Genomic DNA, 26,731 nt, shown 5'->3' with positions numbered 1-26,731 from the left:
ATGGCGCTAAGTAGGAGGAAATAAAAAGGAGAAGAACAGAGAAAGGAGGAGGATTTTAATATATTTGTAGACTCCCCTAATTATGCAAAAAAGTTTAGAGAGCAAAATTGCTAAACCGTCTTAATCATCATCACATATTTATTGAAATCCAAAATTATACTATTAATCTTCGACAGACAGACGCAGATTTTATTAAAGACAAAACGAGGAGCTGAGCTCTGAAATTTTAAGGCCCAAAGAAGGGAAAAAAAACCCCTGGTAGAATTATTATATCTGTCTATCCAGGGTTTCCAATCATAGGTCAAATATTTCTATATTTACAGTTGCTGTGGGTGTTAAGGCTGGTGGGAGTTGGGGGTTTGGGCAGCCCTGGGGAGTGAAAGTTGTGGATGCAAGCAGTGGTATAACTGCGTTGATTGCTTTGGAGCGACGTTCCAGATGGAGATTGACTCGCCGACGGAGGCCATGGATGTCTCTCCTGGAGCTCGCATTCTGCAGGTACTGCTCCAATTTCTGCTTCTTTTGTTGCTTAACAAGTTAGGAAAGGGTTCATTGTGCAAAACTAGATACCTGAAGTTACTGATTACAGCGTTTTTCGCTACGCCTCCGCCACCCAAATAATTTTTTTTTTTTTTTTTTGCTGATTACAGCGTTTATTTATGAAAAGATTGCTATTTCCATTGAATATTTATACATTCTTTGCATGATTGTTGGCTCCGTATTCCATGATGAATTTTGGTTTGGTTACTGGTGGTTGGTTGACGAGGAAAGGTTTGGAATGGGAAGAGGGGGTGGGAAAAAAAAAAATCAACGATTGATATTTAAATATACTGTCAACTTTACTGTGAAAGTTCAGGTAAATGGAGTTATATAACTTCTGTTAGTTTATCTAGAATAGTCGTTTCTGTTGCAACTCATCAAATACAGAAAAAATAAATATAAATATAAAAAAAGAATGTAGATATTGAGTTTCAGATATGAGTGAGGCTCGTCTTACTGCTTGGATTTAATGAAGTAAAAGATTGGAGAGTAAACTGAAACCTGACCAACCACTTATATAGATCAGTTGCTGCACAAACAGTCTGGGATGCTTGGAGCCTTGAACTAGCTCCCTTTGGTCTTCGACAAAATAGATCAGCTTGGGGTCAGTTTTTTGAATTAGTATTCTACAGCACTACTTTGAACGGAACTTGTCAAGGGGGTAGTTGCTGAATAAAGGCCGAAAGAAGCGTATGAATTCATAGGATTGAATTAGGGGTAGCTGGATTAATTGTTGGACATAAGGTTATAGAGGTTTATACAAAATATCGTGTAATTTATGGGTCATTTGATAGTATGACTTTTGTAGCAAACAAGTTGGGAAGGAAAATGAAATGCAAGGCACTTTCAAGATTTCTGAATCTTGTCGTGTTCTAAAGCACTTGAAGAGTTCGAACAAGCAGATGAAGTTGTGTTTCTCTTGAGAAGTTAAAAAGTTTTATCTACATTCGTATCCTTGCTAATTTGATGGATGCGTATTGTCTCTATTGTTGAGCTGCATGAGAATTGCCATCAGGGTGAAGATTTTCAGAGACTTCGAAGTTTATATGCATTGACTCGATCTGCGCCAAAAAGGAGAAAAACGAAATACATTCACATTTTCTTTGTGCTGCTCAGAATGAATTAGTCTTCTTTCTTTGTGCTTGTTCAATACACCCTATCCAGAATGGTACAAGAAACATGGCAATTATTTCACACCAAAAAACATGAATTATTTCACACCGCATGTAATGCAATTGAGGTCTATTTTACATTTTGGCTAGGTTCTGGTTCTGAGTGGTTCTTCCCCTTTCTTTGCATGTTTAATATCGTCAAAGTCTGATCTGTCGGATGTTTGCCTATGTCATCCTGTGGGGACTTTGTTCCTCTAGCCTAATGTGTTTAATTCTTCATGCCTTTAGCTTGCTCTAATTGGCCCTTGTGGCAATCATATGCAAGAAGTAGATTTGCATGTAAACATTCATTTTTCAATATCTTTGTAGTGGTTCTTTTTATAAACATCGAAAGTGGGAAGTATATATGTTTGAAATATTAGTAGCTGCTATACTATGTATTGTTGGATGCTTCAGTTTAATTAAAGGACATATGACCTTGGTACTTTAAACTTTGCACTTAATTTTATTCTCAAACATCTGTTTCAGAGGCTGGCTGAACTGGGAATTCCTCCGGAGTACGTGGAGGGTCAGCAGCCTGGTTTAGTTTCTTATGTGAAGAATAGCCATTTTGATATGGCAGAATTAGTCTCTACAATCCTTCCTACTGACAAAGATGCACTAGAGGCTCTTTCAGAAGCTGAGTCTGAGGAAACTGAAAATAGGGTAGGCCCTACTCTTAAACAGATACTCCATGAAAGTATGGTTTGGTTGCAGTGGCTGATGTTCAAGGGTGATCCAGGAACAGCACTGGAGAACCTGTCTCAGATGAATGTTGACCAACGTGGTGTTTGTGGAGCTGTTTGGGGGAATAATGATATTGCTTACCAATGCCGTACATGTGAGCATGATCCAACATGTGCAATCTGTGTTCCGTGTTTCCAAAATGGGAATCACAAGGATCATGACTACTCTATCATATACACAGGTGGTGGCTGCTGTGACTGTGGGGATATTACTGCATGGAAACGTGAGGGTTTCTGTTCCAAGCATAAAGGTGCTGAACAGATACAACCCCTTCCTAAGGAGTTTGCTGACTCTATGTGGCCTGTTTTGGATTCATTACTTGGTTACTGGAAAAGGAGGCTTATATGTGCTGAAAGTGCATCTGAAGCTAAATCTGATCATGTTCCTGAACTCAAAAAGTTCGCGGAAGAGTTGACATCTGCTGTCGTGGAGCTACTATTGCAATTCTGTAAATGCAGTGAAAGCCTTCTTTGTTTCATTTCCGGGAGAGTATTCTCTTCAGCTGGTTTGCTAGATGTTCTTGTCAGGGTAGAGAGGTTCTTGGTTGGTGGTGATGTTAGGAAACTGTACGAGTTACTACTGAAATTGCTGGGTGAACCTCACTTTAAATATGAGTTTGCAAAAGTATTTTTAAGTTATTATCCAACGGTTGTGGCGGAAGCCATAAAAGAGTATAATGATAACATATTCAAGGAGTATCCTCTACTACCAACATTCTCTGTGCAAATTTTCACCGTTCCTACACTAACTCCACGACTTGTGAAGGAAATGAATCTCTTGCCCATGCTTCTGGAATGTTTAGGAGATATATTCATTTCTTGTGCTGGTGAAGATGGTCAGCTGCAGGTATGTTTCGATTACGTTTTTGTTCTGACATCTGCTTATCTATAGCTCTTTAAGTTTTGTATATTAACTGTTTGTGCATTTTCCAGATATATAAAATTTTGTGTGGTTCTGTAGCATAGTCTGGGGAAGTTGCTAGAGCTATCTCTAGTTTTCAGCAGTCAGTACCAGCACTTGATTGGTTCCAAAAAATCTATGTATTAGTGACCAATTAATAATAATATTCTGGTCTTTCAGAAAATAGGAGGTTGAGTTTTTTGTCTAACTTTTTTGGTTGAGGGACTAGCTGCTTTTTCGAGCACAGACTCTTCTATTTCTCTTGGAAATGCTTGTGAGTGTATATCTCGTGATTGCATTTGAACATGAGGCTTGTGGCTGTACAACCTTCTTGATAGGATGGACCCCCCCTCTCCCCGCAGTTGCCAAATATCTTACTAAACCTCCTTTTGTTGCCACCATAGACACTGAAAGCCGAGTAATATCTATTTTGATTGCTTTTTTGGAAACTGATATTGTTTTACATTTTGAATATGATGTTTGTGAGGTGAAAAGCTGGTTGGGAAATTAAAATGGAGGTTGGAATATGGTTTAGGGAATATTCGAATTTTTTTCCCCAAAAAACAGCATATCAAAGCAGAGATTTTTTTTAGTCCTTTGTTATTTTCTTAACAACCTTGACTTTGTCAGATTTTTAAAATTTTTTGGTTGGTGCTTCAATAGAAATTAATCAATAAATACCTTGTCCTTTCATGTATGTCCTCCCTGGGAATGGCATGAAAAAATTTTGCTTTTTGAAAGTGGAGATGAATTAAACAGAATATTAGTGCAAAATTCAAACTTTAAAAAAATTTAAAATAATTACTCTATCTTTTGGGGGTATTTTGGTGATTTGGTTTTATATAGTTTCTACTTGTGGACCTATTCTGGAGCCTATATAAGCTAAATCCTTTGTTGATCAGAGTCTGGTAAGAGTTAGGGAATCTAGTACCTCAGATTCTGTTATCTTTTTTGGCAGCTCTTTCTGCTGGCCTTGCTTCAACCACGGTGTTGAGCGCCAGTTTTTTTACCTTAAGCCCAATGATATTTTGCATAAAACAAGATTCCACTGCATTGTGTATTCTGGTTGTTACTTGTAATACAAATTGCTAGTCTCGTTGAAGAATGATGATCGTTGTTCTATTTCAGATTACTAAGTGGGTAAAACTCTATGAAACTACTATCCGAGTTGTTGAGGACATTCGCTTTGTTATGAGCCACTCTGTTGTGCCCATATTTGTGACTCGTGAACGGCGAGATATATCAAGAATGTGGATGAGACTCTTGGGTTTTGTGCAGGGGATGAATCCTCAAAAGAGAGAAACAGGCATGCATATAGAAGAAGAAAATGACAATATGCATTTGCCTTTTCTTTTGGGTCGTTCTATTGCAAATATTCATTCACTTTTAGTTGGTGGTGCATTTTCTGCCAGTGGTCATGATGGGAGCGAGGAAGAAACTTTCTTAAATACATATAAACAAGAGTTTGAAGACCAAGATAGCATAAGACATGCCAAAGTTGGGAGGATATCACAGGAATGCTCTGTTAGTAGTATGACTGGAAGGAACTTGTTTGATCATTCATCAAAGGTTGGTGATGCAAAATCTGATGATTTTTCTCTTCCTTCATCAGTGTTATGGTTAACTTATGAGTGCTTGAGGGCTATTGAGAATTGGTTGGAAGTGGATAACACATCAGGGCCTCTCTTAAGTTACTTATCTCCAAAACTAGGTAATATGTCTGGCAATAATTTCTTTGCATTGAAGAGGACTCTGTCTAAGTTCAGGAAAAACAGATATATTTTTAAATCAAGCATAGTGCCATCTTCAAGTAGTAAACTCAATAGCTCAGGTGAAGTACTTGGCAGACAATATTCTTTACCGTCTCGAAGTGGTATTAACATGGGAGTTGGCAGGGAGTCCTGCAAAAGTTTGGGACAAGAAGCAGGCGCTGGTAGTTCTGATGATAGTCCTATGGATGGAGAATGTGCTACTGAGTTGGAAGCGCTTCGAGTTCTAAGTTTGTCTGATTGGCCTGATTTAGCATATGATGTTAGTTCTGAGGATATATCTGCTCACATTCCATTACATCGATTACTATCCATGGTTTTACAGAGATCCCTGAGGAAGTGTTATTGTGAATCTACACTGCAAAATGTGTCAAGAGCTACTTTTGGAGATCCTTCATCAACCATCCATCAGGACTTCTTTGGTCATATTTTAGGAGGTTGCCACCCTCATGGGTTTTCTGCCTTTGTTATGGAGCATCCTCTGCGAATCAGGGTGTTCTGCGCGCAGGTTCGAGCTGGGATGTGGCGCAGAAATGGAGATGCTGCCATATTGTCTTGTGAGTGGTATCGCTCGGTTCGTTGGTAGGTGAAAAGTTTTTATCATGTACTTTACCGTCTCTATGATCAGATCTCGAGGAACCTGCACTGGTGCATATTCTTATTCTCGGTAGTTTTTTTTATTCAGTTCTGAACAGGGTTTAGAGCTTGATCTTTTTCTCCTGCAATGCTGTGCTGCACTAGCTCCAGCTGATCATTATGTTAAGAGAATACTGGAACGTTTTGGGCTATCAAACTACCTTTGGCTGAATCTTGAACGGTCTAGTGAGTATGTAATAGATTACCCTAACCTCACACTCTTGAGGAACTTTCTTATCTTCGCGAAATTTTTAGTCCTTTCATCATTAATAAGCCTTCACATCCTTCTTGGCATAATTTCTGTTGCTGTGATGGATGTAGTTTGGATACAGAGTGAGTTAGGTAATTCCATTTACTGGTGCTCATTTGCTTTATAAGGTAACTTATACTGGTAGATAAAGGGTCGAGTGGAGGGCTTGGTGCTTCTTTCGCAGATTGAGAAATGAAATTGATTATGATGAATTCAACTACATTAGGAGTTATCTTTTGATTGATGGAATGTGGTAGTTTGTGTAGGATTTTTTTCTTAGATCACATATTAATTGACCATTCTATGCTGTATCTCAAGAATCTTCTCTTTTTATGGTGAATATTTCTTTATTTGGTAAGAAATTGTTACTTCTCAGCAAATAATCTTGCAGCCACTTTTCTGTTAATTTCCAGGCATGAACCAATTCTGGTGCAGGAAATGCTCACACTTATCATACAAATAATACAAGAAAGGCGGTTTTGTGGACTGACAAATACTGAATGTTTGCAAAGAGAATTGGTATATAAGCTATCCATTGGAGATGCCACTCATAGTCAGTTGGTGAAATCACTTCCCCTAGAAGTATCAAAAATTGACAAACTTCAGGAAATATTGGATACAGTAGCTGTATATTCCAATCCATCTGGCATGAATCAGGTTTGCGTTTCTTATGGTGCTTCTGGTCCTCCATCCTTTCCAGCTTCTGGATAGAAAATCTGTTTGTTTTCATTGATGAGATGTGATCAGTTATTTCTGTTTTTTCAGGGTATGTACAAACTGCGATTGCCAAAATGGAAGGAACTGGATCTGTATCATCCACGTTGGAATTCACGGGACTTACAGGTGGCAGAAGAAAGATATTTGCGCTTTTGTAATGTCTCTGCAGTAACCACCCAGCTTCCGAAATGGTCAAAGATTTATGACCCTCTCAGTGGGATAGCTCGAATAGCTACCTGTAAAACTGTACTACAAATTATTCGTGCTGTACTATTTTATGCTGTTTTCTCTGATAAATCAACTGCATTGCGTGCTCCTTATGGTGTGCTTTTGGCTGCGTTGCATTTGCTGTCACTAGCATTGGATGTCTGTTCCGTGCAAAGAGAATCTGGTGAGCATTCATGTTATGCAGGTGATGTTATTCCCATTTTGGAATTTGCACGTGAAGAAATATCCACAACCAAGCATCGCAATCAGAGCTTGTTATCCCTTCTTATTATGCTGATGAGGATCCATGAAAAAGAGAAGGTTGATAACTTCATTGAAGCTGCCACTTCTAGCCTCTCATCTTTGTGTGGAAATCTAATCAGAAAATTTGCTGAGCTTGAACCGGGATGCTTCATGAAACTGCAAAAGCTTGCACCTGAAGTAGTCAATCAGCTATCACAGTCCATCTCAAATGCTGATGCTAATGTCTCTGGGTTTGCTTCAGATAATGATAAACGCAAGGCAAAAGCACGTGAGATGCAGGCTGCAATCCTGGTGAGGATCTCTGTTGTAATACTTATGGGATAGTTTGTCAAATTAATCAACATTCATTTTAACTGGTGATATGTATTTAAGCTTTTTTATTTGCGTTGAACTGTCATTGTCAATAAAGTTGCCAGTCTATTCTTGCTTCAAGAAACCCATAAATATGGAGTGTTAGGGACCGAATGTTTTTGCTTGTTGCTTGCAAGCATGTGAGGGTTTTCAGGTTTACCTTGTACATGCGTAATGCTCTGAGTTGAATATCTACCAAGGATCATGTCTCTGATGCATGAATAGATTGCATCCTTCATTTCTACTAGTTTGAAGCTTCTTTGGGAGAGATGTATGTGCATCTCTCTGTTGTTATCCTCGAGATTTTTGAGTTCAGCACAGCATGGGTTTAAACATATCCAGAAAATGCTTTAATACGGATCAACGACAAATACATGCATGTCTTGTATTATAGAAAATCGAATCAAGTTACTGCTTGTGTGTGTCAGCTACAGCTATTGCTTTGTTGTTCATTTCAGGAAGTATACTAATGTTTGCTTTACTAGAGCAATCTATTATGCCTTTTGTATGGTGAATTAGTACAAAGTAGTGCTATTAACATTCCTGTCTATTGTTGTTACTGCTGTTAGTCTTGTTTGAGTTTCCTCTTTTGATACATTCTAATTGCTTGCACAGGAGAAAATGAGAGCCCAACAGTCAAAGTTCTTGGAAAGCATTGATACCACTATTGACAATGGGGCAGAGGATTCAGAATGTCAAAAAGAATTGTGCAATTCTGATGTTGAATTTGGGTCTAAAGACACTGAAGAAGTCGTTTGTTCTCTCTGCCATGACCTTAACTCCAAAAGTCCACTGTCTTTCCTTGTTCTTCTTCAGGTAGGTGCATTTAAGTGACAATTTTTTAATTTTTTTTTTGAGTTTGCCAAGTGCTGGTTTGTAATGCTTTTGATTGCCACATTACTTCGCTGTCATCTTACTTTAATTTATACTCAGTTCTGACTTTCAGCTTAAATTCTTAGAAATCCAGGCTTCTTAGTTTCCTAGATAGAGGCCCCCTTTCATGGGCACAAAGTGTCCCTTCAAAAAGAGAAGAAGTATCTACAGGCGAAAGTGCAGACAATCTTTCATCTCCGAGCAGTGCCTCAAGCACTTCACCACTTGGCTCAAATTCTGAACTATTGCATTTGATTCAGAGTGCAGTTGATGATTTTGCATTGGATGGGCGATCTTCTGAAATAAATGCTTTCCTCAAATTCATTGAAGCCCACTTTCCTTCAGTTAGGAATATTGAATCACCTTCCAATTCTAATGACCACAAGGAAAGAACAGCTTCTTCCATCGAGATGGTGGAAGACCATATGTATTCATTGATACAAGATGCAATGCATGGTAAGTCGTTGCATATTAACAACTATCCTGCAGCTGGAGGCAACCAAGAAAGAAGCACCCAATGTCTCTTGCTTGGGAAATATATAGCTTCTGTTTACAAAGAAACTGAAGATTACCCATCAGTATCAGAAAGTACTCATTCTAGCAGACAGACAGATACCAGAATGGTTCTTCCAGCCTATGATGGATTTGGCCCCTCAGGTTGTGATGGGATTTACCTTTCTTCTTGTGGACATGCTGTGCATCAGGGATGTCTTGACCGCTATTTATCTTCTCTGAGGGAAAGGTATTTCCAATTCCCAAGATGAAATCCGGTTTCTTTCCTCTTCTTTTGGGAACAATTGAGTTACCACCACAGGTTAATGGGGGTTGTCAAGCCATCTTGACAAGATAAATAAATGAAAAACAGGAAACAAACTGCACTTTTTTCTTTTTGGTTATATGGTGCATTTTCCTCTGTTAATTTGCTGTGGGTCCTAGGATTTCAGCAACTAAATGATATAGATTAGGTACATAGTGAGGCACAAAATGCACCTAGCATACTTAATTTGTGCTAGCAAGCTCGTGTAAAATATGCTTCTGGAGGTACGTCTCATGCATATGGGTCCTAATTTTTTATTTTGAGGTTGTTATTCTAACCACATGAGTGGTGGAGTGAGAAAAAAAAGTCCTCAAATACTTCATTGAAATAGCATATCTTAATTTTTTGGTAAAGCCTTTGAACTAAACTTATAGGAATTCTTGAGAGCAGTGCAAATGATTAAACAGGAGTTTTGGCTGGGCAGGCGCTGGTATTGATAAATAAGTTTTATAAATGAATTTCGACACTACAGTACCTAATTTGTTGGATTCTGGATTATGGCCATTCTCTATTTGCCTTTTTCATTTTGTCTGGCTAATTTGCTTATTGTTTATGAAGGGAGCTGTGGCAGAATGGTTTCGTTTTTGTTGCCTGTTGCTACTTTTCCTGATATTGAGCTGCAATGTTGATGCTTGTTTTTTTCCCTGCATGAGAGGAAAAATTGAAAAAGAAAAAGGGATTTTGTGGAACCTTTGCTCCTCGTGCATTAGAAATTAGTTTTGAGAATCAAGTTTTACATGACTTTGCGTCATGGAGATTGTGTAGCAGCAGACTGCTGAACTTATCCTTTGTACCTGTCACATTCCCTTTTTCTGAACATTCTCTTGCATTTATGCACTAAACAAACATTTTCGTGTATACATGATTGTGCTCAAATTTTTCTGGCCTGCCCTTCTTGCACATTTTTATTGAAATTGTGTCCTATGAATTATATCTAATTTATTAGAAGTTGGGAAATACAAAATGTCCATGTAAAACACTAGCAGATAGTTTTAATTACTAGCATCAGTAAGTATAAATGGCTGCTCTGAGGGAAGAAATTTTGAGTACTCCATCAGTTTCATTGTTAATGTTATACTTCACCTTTTTCATTGTCCCAAAATTAGAGTCACCAAATAATTTTTTCCTTCCAAACACCCACATTTTCCCTTATATGAGATTTTGAAAATGGGCTAAAGTCATTCACGTGGGACCCATCAGAGAAGTTCCCATGTGCAAATTAGTTAGGTGCGTACTACGCAAAACCCAAATCTGGTGTCTACTTTTTGTGCGTGTTTCACGTCCCTTGGTGAGTACCATACTTTCATTTCATCTACACTTGAGACGGGACCCACAAGTATAATTTCTTGGATTCAATATGACTTGGTGCTATTTTCAATGATGGCAATGTTGACAGAAGAACACAGATAAATACCAAATGATGCTCTCTGGATAAAAACTTGGAACTTCAAAAAGCGTCTCTAATTTAGGGACAGAGGAGTAGTAAATTTGAAGAGGGACATGAGCTCAGGATGGAGTAAACTACATTAAGCGTTGGCAACATAGGTTTACCCAATTGAATTTTTATCATATTTTAATGCGGATACTGCAAATCAGAATCTGACTGAGATTGTGGACAAGGTAATTTGTGTGGTTCCACTAGGGCCCAAAATAATCAATCTACATTTTGTTTGGACAGATATACCAGAAGAATTGTTTTTGAAGGAGGGCACATTGTAGACCCCGATCAGGTATTCTCTGTCTTCCTGTCTGTTCTTATTTCAAAGAGAATGATTGTGTAGTTACAGTGTTGGTGCTCTGTGTCACTAGGGGGAGTTCCTTTGTCCCGTATGTCGTGGACTTGCAAATTCTGTCCTGCCAGCCTTAGCTAAAGGTTCCAAAAAGGTTCCTGTGTCGCCTGTTTTCTCAACGGCCAATGCATCATATGCTGTGGGTCTTCCAGCCTCATCATGCAGAGAAGTGGATGTGCTTCAAGTTCAAGAAGCATTGTCTCTTTTGCAAAGTGCAGCTGATGTTTCTGGAAACAGTGAGATTCTCAAATCTATTCCTTTGCAGCAATTTGGAAGGCAAAGGTCCAATCTTGAATCTGTGTTTCGTGTCCTATGTAAACTGTATTTCCCTGGCAAGGACAAGATTTCAGACTCTGGCAGGATCAGCCAGTCATTGGTTTTGTGGGATACACTGAAATACTCTATTGTCTCAACAGAGATTGCTGCTCGGTCGGGAAAAACTTCCTTAAGTCCAACCTATGGCCTCAATGTGTTATTCGGTGAACTCAAATCCTCCAATGGATTTATTTTATCCTTGTTGCTAAATATTGCTCTAGGATCTCGAGTAAAGAATTCACCTAGCATCTTGCTAAGATTGAGAGGCATCCAGCTCTTTGCAAAGTCTATATCATCTGGATTATCCCTAGACAAATTTCCTGCACATAATTGCCATGGAGAAGGTAAACTCCTTTTCAGATGTGTCTCTGACTTACTGTTATTTCAGCTGGTGATTTTTGTTCTTATATATGGTAGCTGATTTTCTTTTATGTACTTGAAGTATTTAACAGATGAATTTTAACTTAATATAGTATCTCTGATGGTTTTTGCAGTTAAAAAAATGAAATTCAAATATCTTTTTAGAATTAGCACCAGAATAGTTGTTTAATAATGTCATGTGAAGTTTGTGCTCCTTTATGTTTCTTTGTGGTCTTCCCTGAGTAAGGTTTGGTGCTTCTATGGTGGTTGTCGCACAGTTATATCAACTTGAACCTATCCATATGCACAATTTTTGTCAATTGAGACTAGAAGCAACTTAGCAAACTTGTTATTTTATGGGAGTTATTTCTGATTAGAGTGGTATTTGTGGAATGCTTCCTGACTCCAATCTGGCATCTATCTTCCTTCTCGGTGTTCCCTCGAGAAGGCTTCTCATCACTAACCTGGGTTCTACCATAGTCAAAAACTATTCCTGGCAAGATTTGGACATTTAGAATTATGGTAGATTCCATCTATAGCTTGGCTGTGTTGAAGTTGGAAGAAAAACCTCCTCTTTTTACCTTCTGTATCCATTTCCTTTTCATCTTTGCTTAATGGATGATAATTTTCATATATTTTATATTAGAATGTGAATCTATAATGTTCTTTGGCTTATAGATTTGATATTAGAATTCCATCTAAGAGATTTCTATCAACACTTATCCAGTGAAATGAAATTGATACAAAATCTTCTTTATCTGTGTGGAATGGATGTCTTTAGTGCCCCATGAATCTGGGAAGTATAAGGTTTTTGACTTGTAATAATAGTCCCTTTGAGTTATTGCTATTTTTTTAGTTAAGTGTCAAAAGATTGGTATGATTGTAGGATGTTTTACTTTGAAACATTTTGGCAAACATCTTTCTTGTTCTTGTCTGTTTTAGTAGTTATGAGAGTGATCGTGGTATTGGTGTTGGCTGTGCTGGTAATATGCAGTACATACTTGAAAATTAATCTCATAATTATGGTATTGGTGTTGACTGTGCAGGTAATATGCGGTACATATTAGAAAATTCAGAAACAGATGCACAATATCCAGATACCCAATTATGGAAGAGGGCTTCTGATCCTGTCCTTGCACGAGATGCTTTTTCCTCGTTAATGTGGACACTCTTCTGTCTTCCAAGCCCATTCTTGTCATGCGAGAAATCTTTTGTGTGTCTTGTGCATCTCTTTTATGTTGTGACCATTGCTCAGGTAGTAAATAGCTTCTTATGTTTGAGCGGCTAGTATTTTATTTTCACATTACTCATCAAAGTTGTTAATAGTTTTATCTTTTGCCAGGCAATAATTGTGTGCTGCAGAAAGCAACACTTCAGTATCACTGAGTTAGGATACAAGGATTGCCTGATTACTGACATCTGTAAATTCGTGGGTGAACATGAGATTGCTCTGCAATATTTTGATTCCAACTATATTGATGCTTCTTATGATATCAAGGATGCCATTCGCAGCCTGAGCTTTCCTTATTTCCGGAGATGTGCACTTCTTTGGAGGCTAATAAATTCTTCAGCGTCACTGCCATTTAGTCATGGTAATGATGCCCCTTATGGATCATCATATGTGGCTGGTGATCTGTTGGATCATCAAAACAACATAATTGAGTTTGTTGGGGTAGAAAAGCTGGAGAAGATGTTTAAGATTCCTCCAATTGATGTTGTCATTAATGATGAAATATCACGATCCATGGCTTTGAGATGGCTGCATCATTTCTCAAAGGAGTTCAAAATTAAAGGACATTGTGTCCTATACTCTACACCAGCTGTCCCATTTAGCCTGATGGTGTTGCCTTATTTATACCAGGATCTGTTGGAAAGGTTACTTTATATTGAACATGCATGTGGAAAGTGTTTGGTTATGCTCCTTAAGAATCTGGTAGTCACTTCTATTTTTGATACATCAGGTATATTAAGCAGCATTGCCCTGATTGCGGAGCTGCTTTAGAAGAGCCTGCACTTTGCTTACTGTGTGGTAAATTGTGCTCACCAAACTGGAAACCATGCTGCAGGTCTGACACCAGCTTGCGTGGATTGCTGTTTCATTTTTCTGATGCTGAGTAACTTGCATGTTAATGCTGCCTTTTCTATCTTGTCTTATGTAGGGAAAGTGGATGCCAAACTCATGCAATGGGCTGTGGTGCTGGCACTGGAGTATTCCTGTTGATTAGAGTATGTTGCATACTTTCCATGGGTCATGAAGACTATTAGGATTTGTTCTTGCAGTATCTGATTATGACTGACAAGCTTATGTTGTTGACCTAGAAAACCTCAATTCTACTTCAAAGATCTGCTCGTCAGGCTCCTTGGCCATCCCCCTACTTAGATGCTTTTGGCGAAGAGGTAAACTATAATCTTGAAGACTCGTTGCATAAGAATTGTAAGATCTTCAAGTGAACACTGTTATAAGATAGTCTATAGAATCTTCTATGCCATATAAAACAGAAGTTGGTCACTAATTTAGCAGCATGCTTTATTTTGTATGTTGCCACGTAACATGAAGCGTTTTCTGTGCAGACTTGAACTATCACTTATTGCTTTTGTAGATTGGTACCTTCTACTTGACTTGTTGCAGTTTGATGGTTGATTTCTTATTCAACATTAGCTTTTTTAATTTGACCCAAGAAAGTTTGTGAATTTGATGTACTTGAACTTTTAAACATGTCCAATGGAGATTATCTAATGTAAGGGAATGAATCTTGGAAAATTTTGCTTGTAACAATGGATTTTAATTTAAACAAGTGCCCTATGGTACTAATTGGTTCTATTTATGGTGATAGTATTGGCTAAGGATTTGCAAGTGGTGCAGAGGCCAGTTACTAAGTATGTTGATAAATAATGCTAAGTTCTATGTATCATATGTGTGTATGAATCTATTCCCTTACAAACATGCATGCATGTGTGCGTTAGTGCTCATACATGCATAAAAGCAAATGTTGAGGTATTGCAAAACTGCCCAAGAGGTATAATCTATTCTTAGAGTAATTGTTATTCATGAAATTAGTGGTTTGTCCCATATAATCATAAAATTATGTGGTTAGTAACCTGCTCCAACTTTTCTTTGTACGTCCCTTAAAATTTGCAGTTCCTTTTTTTTGGATAACCCAAGAAAATGTGGAGGGGTTGTATTGTGTGTGTCATTCTGCTGCCTCTATTAAGCCCAAACTGAGTAGTCTTTTCTATGAAGTATTTGAAAATTTGTTTCTTAGCCATATCAGGATGAATCAATCAATAAGTGGATGTTAAACTGTGTGATTATATATCTGTGTTGAAAGAGTATTACAGTTGTCCTCGAGGAATTTCCAAGTTCATTAGCATCCAAGACTGAGTAAATTCTTGATACCTGGCACAAGGATGAGATTAATCTTTCATTTCTAGATAGATGCTACGTCTCTTTTTGCTGTTAGGATATAAATGCATTTCACTTCTCAATAATGTCATTTTGGGAGATATGTCTTGCTGGGGGAAATGGAGACTCTTTGTGCTTTAATTTTCCTTAGAACACCAATATCCATCTGTCATATGTTTTTCCCCTTCATATGTTGCAGGATAAAGAGATGCATCGCGGCAAGCCATTGTATTTGAGTGAGGAACGATATGCAGCTCTGACCCATATGGTAAAATAAGTTTTACATTATGCTTTTGATCATGATTTTTGTTTAGTTGTGCCCCAATTTTGAACTTAAGCGCTCATTAGGCAGTCCATGAACCATCTCCTTTGGGACCTTAGACTTCAACTTTTCAGCTTTGAGGTAACATGCTATAAGATTGAGCATAAAAGGGGGGAACCACATGGATATGCCTTTTATATGAGCTTTGTGTCCTGTTTGTAATGTGATGGGATAAGAAAGGAGAGGGAAGTGAATTTTTCATCTAATGCTATTTGGTCTTTAAGTAGGATAAGAGAGGAGTGGGAAAGGAAGCAACTATGTGCAGTTTAACATATATTCCTACTCACAATAATTTGCTGGTTTATTCGCTTGATTTGATGTCTCCCTCCTTTCATCTATAGGATGCAGGCATCCGCTTAACAGTATCTTGACTCTCATGGACTTAGCTATTGTCCTTGCCTCGTAGATTTTTTAACATTTTATATGACATGCCTGCAGTATACAGACATCAAATACGATGGTGGAAGTTTGCATATTTAGATCATGCTCACTTACGGTCTAATGCTTGTCTTGGTTGAAGTTCATATATCTTTCTTATTTAGATCATGCTCACTTACAGTCTAATGCTTGTCTTGGTTGAAATTCTTGAGAATAAGAAGGGAAAAGGAAAAGAGAATTACCTAATGTTTGTTTTGATACGCTGATTTTATGTTTTTCTTGTGGTCTAGGTTGCTTCTCATGGCCTTGATCGTAGTTCAAAGGTGCTTCGTCAAACAACTATTGGTTCTTTTTTCATGCTTTAGATTGAAGTTCTTAATAATAACAAGTAAGGTCTGACATGGAACTTAAATCGTTGCCTTGATGCTCTGCTTCTTTATAATACTCTTTTAGATACAGGTCAATCATAATTAATTGTTTAATCAGCTTCTAATTTCAATTTACAGGAAGATTAAGTTCTTAATCTTGCTGCCAGATGCCTAAGTTATTTGAGTTCCCAAATTTCAAAGTTAGGATAAAATGCAGACGAACTACTGATTTCTGGTGGTATGGTTTGATCAATGAAATTGCAGAGGTTAGTTGTGTTTCACTGACAATTTAGAAGCATTACAACTTTTCGTTTGGGGATAGAAGTAGCCTTTCATATCACTTCTAGCAGCATGGAGTATTTATGTTTTTTGGGTGGGGTGTTGCTGTTTCTCTCATTTTCTTTTATTTTTTTTTTGGTGTGCATGTGTTTGTGTGCCCGTGTATAGATCTACATGTTGGAGAAACGATGAGTCTGATTATTATATTTGAAAATTGTCTGATTTCTTTCTGTTGTTGTGACACGTAATTTAACTGAGAGCAGGTAGAACCAAAATAATGGTCCTGTTGGAGTTGTGCATGTTCTTGAGCAACTCTAAACTATACAAGTCCGCCACAAACTATTTAGAAGAGTTCATCTAGTGTGTTTTGCTTTTCTGTAAAATAATGAATTTGCTTTCGTGTGAAATAGTGAATTTATTGGAACAAAGAATGCTTTTTTTCCTGTAATTTGTTTAAAAAAGAAAAAAAAAGAGGAGGAAGGAGGTGGAGAATAATGCTGGATTTATGTCAGAAAGTTTAAATGTTTTACAAATGGATTTTCTCTATGTGGTATCTTGTCCTAAATGGAGATATGGCTTAAATGCGTGTATATCTTGGTTGATTTATTTCATCGTTTATTTGCACTCATGGAAAGAAGGCAATCTAGGAAGAATACAATCACACTGGTCTGCCTCAGAAGTTTTAATTACGCATGTTATTTCTCATGACAGCTTATCTAAAGCTTTTTCATGGCCAAGACATTGCATCTCTCTCACATACTGGTCTCTTAACAGGTAACTTGGACCAGTTGCTGCGAGTTGATACTGTCACTTAATGGTGGTAATAGCAGTCAGCTATATTCTTGGATTCTATACCCAATTGTACAGATAGACCCTCGTGTATAAATTATCTTTTCTATGTTTATTGTGCTTTTTCTGTACTTAATAGTTTAACCAGCCTTTGGGCTGCTCTTGTGGCTACTGATATTTATTGGCCGGCTGATCTCAAAGAGAGAGAGAGATACTTGGATTGTGCAAGTTTTCATTAGCTTGGGCTAAAATTGTGGTTGCATGGCAAGTATATAGATGTCTGCAGAGGTTTTATTACTGAGAACATTGATGGTACTAAAGGTGCATAACTCTGCGAGGAGAGCTATTTTTCATTTCACGGCCGAGAGGAGCAGAAGGAACCGGATGGTGTACGTGTTTAGTGCAGTAAGAGGACTGAAAAGGAGATCTTGTGAGTTGGATGTTTAAGCTTCCATCAGTCTCCTCTCTTTTGTTAGCTTGGCCAGGAATGATAGCTGCATGCAGATTGGTTGTGCTTGTAATGTTCTGTGGTTTGATAAACCTGGTTCTGGCTTTCGATAGCAGAACATTCCATGGGAAAAGTTGGAGGAAAATATTGGCACGAGCTGCATTAAATTCTCGACTGCTACTCGTGCAAGTTCGGTCTCTGGAGCGGTTTTCATGGATTGAGGTTCTTTGTAGCGTACCTGCCCTTTGATGACTAACTTTTGCAAGACTCAATTGTAGAAGAGTTAATGCCTCTCACTGAAAGCTTGTACCGTTGAGATGTACAAATTGGTTAATTTGAAATTCATAATTTCATTGTTCCAGAACGTATGCAAAAACTTCTATGTTAGAGTCTGCTAATATTCCATTTCGGATTTTGTCCGCCGATAAATTTCGCTCAAGGCTGCAGTGGTTAATATTTACTAATTAGCTAGACTGGTCGTTTGATCTCATTTTTATTGTACTTTCTTGCCGTCCAATGTGTATGCACTCTCTGATATCTCCATTGATTTAGTTTTGCTTCTTTCCATTTTATTTTATATGTTTTTGGAGGTGGTTAGGAGCGATGCTGGTTCTGGCGTCTATATCTTAGCCGCCACTAATTTTTGAGATAAAATAAGATGCCCTCCTGTCAAACTTCATGCTGTCGCCTTCGTTTCCTGATCAAATTTGTGATACGAATTATGCCAACATCCACTTTATTCATCCAAATTAGGCCTATAAATTTTGTAGACACATTTTGAGACAACCAAAACTAGCAAAGGCAAATGGGGGGGCAAAAAAAACGCTCGCGCTCTCAAGTTAAGCTGTATGGTAGTCTATGACTCTTCTGTATGGGCAGAAGCATTATTGTTATTGTTCGGAAACGATTTTTTGGAAGAGGCACCAACTTCAGGTGTTGCATTTGATCAAGGCCAAACAATTCGTTCGGAGTGCTTGCGTGCGCTTTTTAAGTTTGAGAAATTGAGCGTAGAGAATACGAACACAACCAATATTTACAACGTATATCATGGCAACAGATAAAGAGTTTTCTTCTTATTCTCAATTTAAAGAGGGAGGATTTTTTTGTTCTTGGGTAAACTATAATATGGCCATGGCCTATAATAGACCATTTTACACAACAATTGAGTAAAAATTCTCAATTCTTGAGCCTTGAGGGGACAGCATGAATAAAACCAACAATTAAAGCAATTTCGGTGAGAGATTTTCTCCAGGGCCTATAATATGGTAAGAGAGCTCTAAAATCTACGACTCCAACATGATATTTTGATGTAATAATAGCGAGAATCTCTTTAAAAGTAGAGCTTTAATGGCTCATCCAGACATTTGCAGGATGATTTTTATGACAGGACAGAATAGGAAAGACCTAAAATTCACATACCAAAAAATGCTTATTGTGTATGTGTCAGTGCATGCACATCTTAACCTCCGGGGGCTGCACTCTTTCCCATTAGCACTATATAAACCTAGCCCCATAAACCAGCTTTGATATGCACGAATCAGTGCTCAGTAAAAAAACAGTCCTAATCATCTTCTTTACATCTCCATTTGGCCAACAAAATCTCTAATCATCTCTCGGGAGCATCATTAGTTCGCCCTCAGCCTCAGTTAAGATATGGCATCAAGCTCTGATAACAACTCCTCCGAAATCACAGCAACAGCTGGTTGGGAGATTACTCCATACCTCGGCCTTTGTGGTGCTAAAGTAATTGTTTCCTCTTCCTTCTCTTGAACAAAACCATGCATTTTCAGTTTTGTTTCGTCTAGCTTGATAAATTCTCAAGCATTTATGATGAAAATTTTGTGTCATGCTAGCAGTTCTTTAACTGGATTCTACTGTTTCACAACTGCAGAACTTCGATTCACCAGTGCAAGAAGAGACGCAGTCCGGTGGTGGTTTGGAAAAGGGAATTGTGCTAGCGCCAAATCCTCTATCTGTTTATTTGCCTGAAAATGTCGCGAGACCTCAGCCTCAGGTTATATACTACATGTAGTTGTATAGAGATGGACTTTAATTACGTTCTCAAAAGTCTTAGTATTTGTAGTGGTTTTCAATCTCGGTGGTGTGTATCTAGCACCAGTCGCGTGACATCTATGCACTCTTTGCATATTTTAACAGTTTGTAGTGCAGATATATGTATTAAAAGGTTTATAAGTCGAAAATTTTTTTTTTAAAAAAAAACCATGCTTTTACTGTTTTGTTTCGTCTAGCTTGATAAATTCTCAAGCATTTACGATTCGATTTTGACATGAAAATTTGTGTCACGCTGATAGTTCTTTAACTGGATTCTACTGTTTCACAACTGCAGAACTTCGATTCACCGGTGCAAGAAGGGACGCAGGCCTGTGGTGGTTTGGAGAAGGCAATTGTGCTAGCGCCAAATCCTCAATCTGTTAATTTGCCTGAAAATGCCGCGAGACCTCAGCCTCAGGTTATATACTATATGTAGTTGTATAGAGAAGGGTTTTAATTATGTTCTCAAAAGCCTTAGTATTTGTAGTGGTTTACAATCTACGTACGTGGTCTGTATCTAGCGCTGTTGCATGACATCTATTCACTCTTTGCGTCTTTTAACAGTTCGTATTAAGAGGTTTATGAGTTTTAAAAAAAAATCCGTGCATGAATGCTGCGTCTCTAACATCAATTGAGAAATATGAACAGCTGCAGCCTGTAATTGTTCAAGAACAGAAGACAAGAAGGGGAGGATGTCTAACCAAGACAAAGGTTGTTTCAGTTTCATATGTTTCCTTCAACTGTTTTAAAAGTCGTGAAGATCCAGTTGGTTATGATTTCGGGATGTACGAGGTGATTAATGTCATGCAGTTTAATTAGTCCCTTTTGCTTCTAGCCGTCTGAAAAGTCAAAAGAGAAATATTGAAAATGCATGATTCAAACTCAACTCATATAGAGTATGCGGCTGCGATATATATATATATATATATATATGTAGGTTGGATCTGCTCCTGAGATGGAAGAAACAATGCCAGGCATGGCTTTTTATGACCGCATCTTACCATTCCCTGCTCTTCTCAGAAATTGGAAAAGGGAGACAAGACAACGTCCCAGTGGTGCACAAGATAAGGTACCAGCTAGCGCTGCCAATTCGATTATTTGCTAGGCTTTCCATGTCGATCTCTCCCTCTTTCTGATTTTCTTCTTTCCTTTTTTAAGAAAAAAAAGGAAGGAAGAAATAGAAAGCTTTTTTTTTAAATATATATATATATATATTTATGGATATACAGAAATGACGAAACATATTTCTGTTGCAGTTTTATTTCCATCCAACGTGCAAAAGAATGTTTCGATCTTTAGTTGAGGTCATCAACTTCATCAGAAGCAACAACACTATAACATCTATCGAGAAGGAGACCAATGCTCAGGAGCTTCAGGTGAGTTGATCGGGTTGCTACTTGTATATATCACAGCTTTACTTGTATATAAACTAGGTTTAGATTTACATAGTCTTGCCTTGCCTCGAGGAGTTTCAATCACTTTGTAAAATGTATGGGATTTGGTATTGCAGGGTCCTCAACTGCTTAAATTATCTGAAGCATCACTACACCGAAACCACAAGAAACCGAAATACAATACTAGTATTGTTGGTTCCGAATCCAAGAAAAGAAGAATCTTCCCAGTTTCTTGGCGTACAGGGATGAAGACTAAAGATCAATCAGGAGTGAAAGAATTTTTCGATGACGCATATGCAAACCTCATGAACTTGCCCCCATCAACCCACGAGGCGGCGATCATAGAAGAGGACAAGAAGCTTAGCGTTGAGGCTTTCCTTCTTGATGCCCACGAAAACCTTCTCAAGGGTTTCCAGAAGGAAGAAACCAAAATTAGGATTCATCCCCAAACGACAGCAGGCCCCATTCGCTATCAAAATGGAACTAGTCCTGGAGAGATTGATGGTGAGGTGATGAACGGCGGCGAGCCTTCTCAACATGCCCGCCAAAATGCGGAGCCATCATCAAAAACTCAGGAAGGTGCAGGGAACATTATCCCGGAGCCGCCATTACAGCAAGGTGGGATTGGGAATGCAAATGCAGATAATAAGGAAGCAGCGATGAATCGGTGGACGGATAAAGAAATGGAGGTGGTCGAAATTTTTAGCCAAGGTTTGGGCGGTGACGGCAACGTGAATAATCAACAAGATGAAGAAGACCTTGTGGATTATTCTCACTTTCTGTTTGAGCCTGATCCTCCAGGTCTTTTTTGAGACAAATAAATAGAGGCAAACGGCAATAGCAGTAGCGAGTGATACACACACATATCCATTTTCTTTTCATGACAAAATTGTGTAGTGTTTTATACTGTCAAGTACTTCAGCGGAACCTATGGAGGATGATGACAATCTAAGTTTTGTTTTCACCTTCCTAAAAATCTTTCTTATTCAAGGACAATTAAGAGTATTTTGTGTGGATGAGGCCAATAAGGCGGACGCGGGAGTCGTCCAACTTACCCAATTCGGAACTGAAAGGAATTGCTGACATTGTAATGCAGGGAAATAACATAGGAAGTACTTGCAATCTTCTCAAGTAAAACTCAAAAAACTGATGAGGCTGTAGACAACATTAATTTCTTTTCTTTTCTTTATTTGTTTGGTTTAGCAAATTTGTGTGAAGAGATCATGTCCCCCCGGCCCCCATGATGACTTGCGAGTTCATAAACCAGGACCTGCGGGGGCTTTTCTACCAATTCAAGCATTTTACATTTGGGAACCTTTATTCAATTCTTCAATGCCTTGCTAGGTTAAGAGGAACAATCACACACATCGCTTTTTTTAATAATGATAACGGGATATATAAATACGTATGCCTGCAAATCCTTCAATTCAATGCTTTCTATTTCGAACCATTTGGTACTTATTGGAGAAATCTATGTATAGAAAATAGATGTAGATTTATTTTGCAATTAATCATTTAATTGCCCGACCAAGACCAATGGTCTTCTTCCTTCGCTTTTTCTTTTTCAGGATGCATAAAACTCCGAAACTGAAGAAGACAGAAGAATTGTTGGGAATCTTATCCCGTACTTACCATGTTAAAAGCTTTTCTTAGTCTGGCGGAGGTTAGATAGTTACTGGATCCGCGTAGTAATTGTTGCTAATTTTTTTAAATTTTAGTCTATTTTTGGTTGCTGTTCCTTTCATTAAATTTAAACAGACCGCCCTCATCATCCTGTGCATGTTATAGCTTCTAGTAGTAGATGCACAGTTGTACGTGTGCATATCACTATTTGGTATGAATGAAGCAGCTGTTTTTGGTTTTTGGGGTTTGGGAATTGTGTGGAAAGAGTAGGACGTAGGCCATGATATGCGCAACATGTAATGTAAAGACAAAAGGTGAAGGATCAGCCAACCTTTTGGTTCTTCAAATAAACAAAGTAGATACAGAAGACCAATGCAGAAAACCAAGATCAAGAAATGACCCAACGGTTACAATAGCTGAATAGAGGTGCAAAATCACTAACCCAACGAATATTGTCAACCAAGTTGGCAATATGCAAAGAACAATATGACAGAAACGTACGGGTCTTGCAGGCAGAGGGCAAACTGCAAAGCAAGGTTAAGGTAGGTCTACAGAAGCAGAGGGCAAACTGCAAAGCAAGGTTTAAGGTAGCTCTACCGAAGCAGAGGCAAAGCAACCTTTTTATCAGCAGTTGGGCTCGACAAATTTTGATTGACACCCCATCTGTTCAAGGAACATAGTTAGACGTGAGTGCTTAGCCGCCCACTGCTCAGCCAACTTCTGCTCCTTGGCCTCTGCATCCCTCCTTAATCCAGCTAGCTGCTCCCTGTATTCGGCTTCAATCCTATCCAGAGTAGCCTTCTGCTCTTCCTTCAGTGCTTTCACCTTTGCCTCTATTGCCTCCATTTTCTCCCTCCTCTTACAGGCCTTCTCCGATTCCGCCTGTAACTCTACCCTCCTCAACCTCCAGGCTGCTTCCTTCTTGTGCACTGCCCAAGCACGCTGCATTTCTTCCAATTCTTTGCAGCATTCCAAGAGTTCAGATACCACCGCGGCCTTCTCTCTGGAGGGGGGAGGAGGCACCATCCCAAGACATGGCAAACTGTTCGAGACAGGATTTTTATCGTCTGTTGCTGCTCTATCAGGCTGCAACCATGCTGCTCCTGGTGGTGGTGGTGGAACCACTGAAGGTGAAAGGCTTAAGGTCACAGAAGGTGACGATGGCCTAACAGGCACACCGGACGTAGAATTTGAAAGCCATGGAGGAAGTAATACTGGGGGAGGAGGAGCAAGTGGATCAGTACAGACAAACTGGCCGCTCGAGGTAGCCATGAGAAATTCTTCGACACTATGCTTTTTAAGCTGTTTCTCAGTAAAAGTCTCCAAAAAATGATTATTGTATTTTTCCCTCCTCAGCCGGCTAATATCTGAGTGTCCTCTTTGCTGCTTCTATTATAAAAACTTCCCACGCAGTTCAGCCAAAGACTTCAGCTGCAAATTTCTTCTTCCAATTACTTTACGTGCTAATTGGCCTGAAGACGGATAACAATGCTTTGCATTGAGATATCAGGCGCCACTTTCTTGGGCCATACTGTCTCGTAGAAGCAAGCAACAAAGCAGCTTCTTCAGTTTGCCCCTCTTTAATTTCCAGGTGTAAACACCACTGCCCCTGGCCACAAACTCTTAATCATGTGTCTGGTCAATGCAGAGGGAATAAATATTGGCATTATTTTACCCTCAGTCAAACACAGCTAATGAAGCATGAGCAGAATTGTAGTGCCGGTGCAAACATAAACAGAATTGTTGCGATTCAACCATATTGAAAGTAGCATGCTCGACTGATTGTCACGGAGAAAACAAATGTTTGGAGTTTTATAGTCCACAGACCTCAGATCTGAACAATTAGTTATATGAATTCCTAACTCTCCCTAGATCTGAATTTTGTTTCAAGTTGCATCGTGAATTCCCAAAAGCAAACAGATTGTTGCTACACGATAACATGCTGAAAACTGTAGATTGGAGACTAACCATCACGGTTTTAATTTACTTATTGAGCAAGGCTAATCGATATCTGATCTGCAATAACTAAATCACCTACTACATTAGAGGCACGGATGAAATTTAAAGCAGTCGATCTGAAGCATCCCAGAAAATTTAAAGTAGCCGGGAACAGAAAATGTGCTGCCCACATGAACAAATATATATATATGCATATGTATATATTTTGCTAGTGTCAGGAATGAACAATACGAAAATCTCCAGCAACATATATATATCGCAGGGTAGACGACTTGCTTAGAGTTAGCATAACATGATGCGCATAATTAAAAGTTTTGCCACAAAAGAGAAGGGCTACTTTGTTCTCCGTACAGTGGGAATAAGGAAATCAAATCTTTATCTAACGTGATAGTAGGAATTTCTCCGACTCAACAGATGTACCAGAACTACTACTAATATGTCCTAGCCACCCCAAAAAAAAAAAAAGACAACTCGTCAAGGCAAATTCAAAGCTGGTCCTAAAAACATATACTACCATATGATTTAATTCCTTTCTTTCTTTCTTTTTTTTTTTTTGGGCCGGGACCATGAAGAATAACTGGAACTGAAGAAAAGGAGTTTCCGAACAGATGGCCCTCACAGCAAACACTACTCCGTTGCATCTCTCTAGCCAGTAAGCATAATGTAGCCATAGAAAACCCGCACACGTTATCAATCTTGATATCAGAAAACAAAACATATATCTCCACAAACAAGACCCAAGTGTCTTCTTTTTTTTTTTCGAAAAAAAAAAAGAAGAAGAAAATGAGGAAACAAGAGAGAAAATGAACTTACAGGGTAGGATACAGAAGAAATCCCAGCACTGCATGCTTTCACTCGGCAAGAAAAGAGGTATCTCTCTCTGATGAAGAAACGATGGATGGAGTAGTAATTCTCTGAAGGCTGGACTTGGACTTTGGAGTGAAGTGAAGTGAAGTGGGCGTGCGAAGAAGAGAAATGAGGGGTGGAGACCCAGAGAGAAAGAGAGTGGGCTAGTAGCAGCAGAGACCGGAGACGAGCGGTTTCTCTTTTATGTTTCCCGGATGGCTGAGTGACGCGCCAAAAGAATGTGATGACGTAAATGTTGGAGCAGGCTTCTGAGCCTCCAGATGTAGAAGTACTACTAGCATCAGCGATTTTATACAACTCTCACATGGCCAAAATTTCTACTACGTGCTTTCTTTCTTAGCTCTTTTTAATTTTTATAAAAATAAAAAATAAAATTGGATGAATTCGGCTTCAGTCATCGTCGTCGGTACGAACCAGAACGTATTTCGAAAGCATAATGTATTTGGATTACATTTTTCGTGATTTTTTATGAAAAAATTACTGTAGCGATTTAATGTATGTGAGAGAAAAAGGTAATAAGGAAATGTGATCACGGAAAACGATGTAATTTTTCGACGAAAACCGGCAATCCAAACAAGGCCTTAAAATCCTTTATAAAAATTCTTACAAATCGTCTATTAACACAACTCTCACGTCGACAACAAAATTCGAACATACGGTTCGCTCTTCTAAACTGAATCAACTTTTTTTTTTTATTCTTTCTTAGCTATTATGCAAAACATAGCCAAAATTTCTACTACATCCTTTCTTTCTACAACTAGGAGCTGTATAGCACAAAATATTGTAGTAGTATTATAAAGCAATCAATATGCACTGTAGATTATTCCACAGTCATGTTTACTGCAATTTTTGATGCCCCCGATTGGGTAATTTGGGAGGTGGTCCCTTTTTTACCATCTCAATTTTCTTTCTTTCACTGCCGATTTCTTATCCTGTTTTAGCGTATTACCACTACTACTGGAAAGTTATTTCCTAGCTTCAATGACCCTTTTAACCATTTTCTGCAAAACTGGCTGCATTTTACTAGACTAAAGGCTAGAGGGGTCCTTCAGATTCCTAAAGCAAACCGCAACAGCATCCACCCCAAACTCGAGATGCAAATTTGAAGCACCTCAATCCCATTTCCTTTTTGAGAAAAAAAAAATCCCATTTCCTTTGGGGG

General features: G+C 38.5%; 2 protein-coding genes across 6 annotated transcripts; one reads left to right on the top strand and one right to left on the bottom strand.

Moving 5' to 3' along the window:
• Positions 1–35: 35 nt before the first annotated feature.
• On the top strand, positions 36–18,038 carry LOC113696264 (E3 ubiquitin-protein ligase PRT6). 3 transcript variants are annotated; one of them, XM_027215695.2, is made up of 19 exons: positions 36–498; positions 2,181–3,284; positions 4,467–5,689; positions 5,793–5,933; positions 6,407–6,650; positions 6,759–7,472; positions 8,148–8,348; positions 8,492–9,147; positions 10,901–10,952; positions 11,032–11,671; positions 12,734–12,942; positions 13,030–13,562; positions 13,649–13,753; positions 13,847–13,913; positions 14,007–14,084; positions 15,290–15,358; positions 16,081–16,113; positions 16,297–16,424; positions 17,212–18,038. In XM_027215695.2, exons 1-18 carry the CDS (start codon positions 439–441, stop codon positions 16,303–16,305), a joined length of 6,138 nt encoding a protein of 2,045 aa, XP_027071496.2. In that variant the 5' UTR covers positions 36–438; the 3' UTR covers positions 16,306–16,424; positions 17,212–18,038. The 3 variants fall into 3 exon arrangements, with proteins under 3 accessions (XP_027071496.2, XP_027071493.2, XP_027071495.2); XM_027215692.2 differs by having other exon boundaries at positions 16,081–16,178; XM_027215694.2 differs by having other exon boundaries at positions 16,081–16,183.
• Positions 18,039–23,040: 5,002 nt separating this feature from the next.
• LOC113695191 (transcription factor AS1-like) lies at positions 23,041–25,833 on the bottom strand. 3 transcript variants are annotated; one of them, XM_027214197.2, is made up of 2 exons: positions 25,516–25,833; positions 23,041–24,378 (listed from the first exon to the last, which is right to left on the bottom strand). In XM_027214197.2, exon 2 carries the CDS (start codon positions 24,013–24,015, stop codon positions 23,368–23,370), a length of 648 nt encoding a protein of 215 aa, XP_027069998.1. In that variant the 5' UTR covers positions 24,016–24,378; positions 25,516–25,833; the 3' UTR covers positions 23,041–23,367. The 3 variants fall into 3 exon arrangements, with proteins under 3 accessions (XP_027069998.1, XP_027069997.1, XP_027069999.1); XM_027214196.2 differs by having other exon boundaries at positions 23,041–24,352; XM_027214198.2 differs by having other exon boundaries at positions 23,041–24,346.
• Between the last annotated feature and the right edge of the window lie 898 nt (positions 25,834–26,731).

This window comes from Coffea arabica, chromosome 6e, assembly GCF_036785885.1.
Source record: "Coffea arabica cultivar ET-39 chromosome 6e, Coffea Arabica ET-39 HiFi, whole genome shotgun sequence".
Taxonomy (NCBI): domain Eukaryota; kingdom Viridiplantae; phylum Streptophyta; class Magnoliopsida; order Gentianales; family Rubiaceae; genus Coffea; species Coffea arabica.
This window is presented reverse-complemented; position numbering and strand designations above follow the sequence as displayed.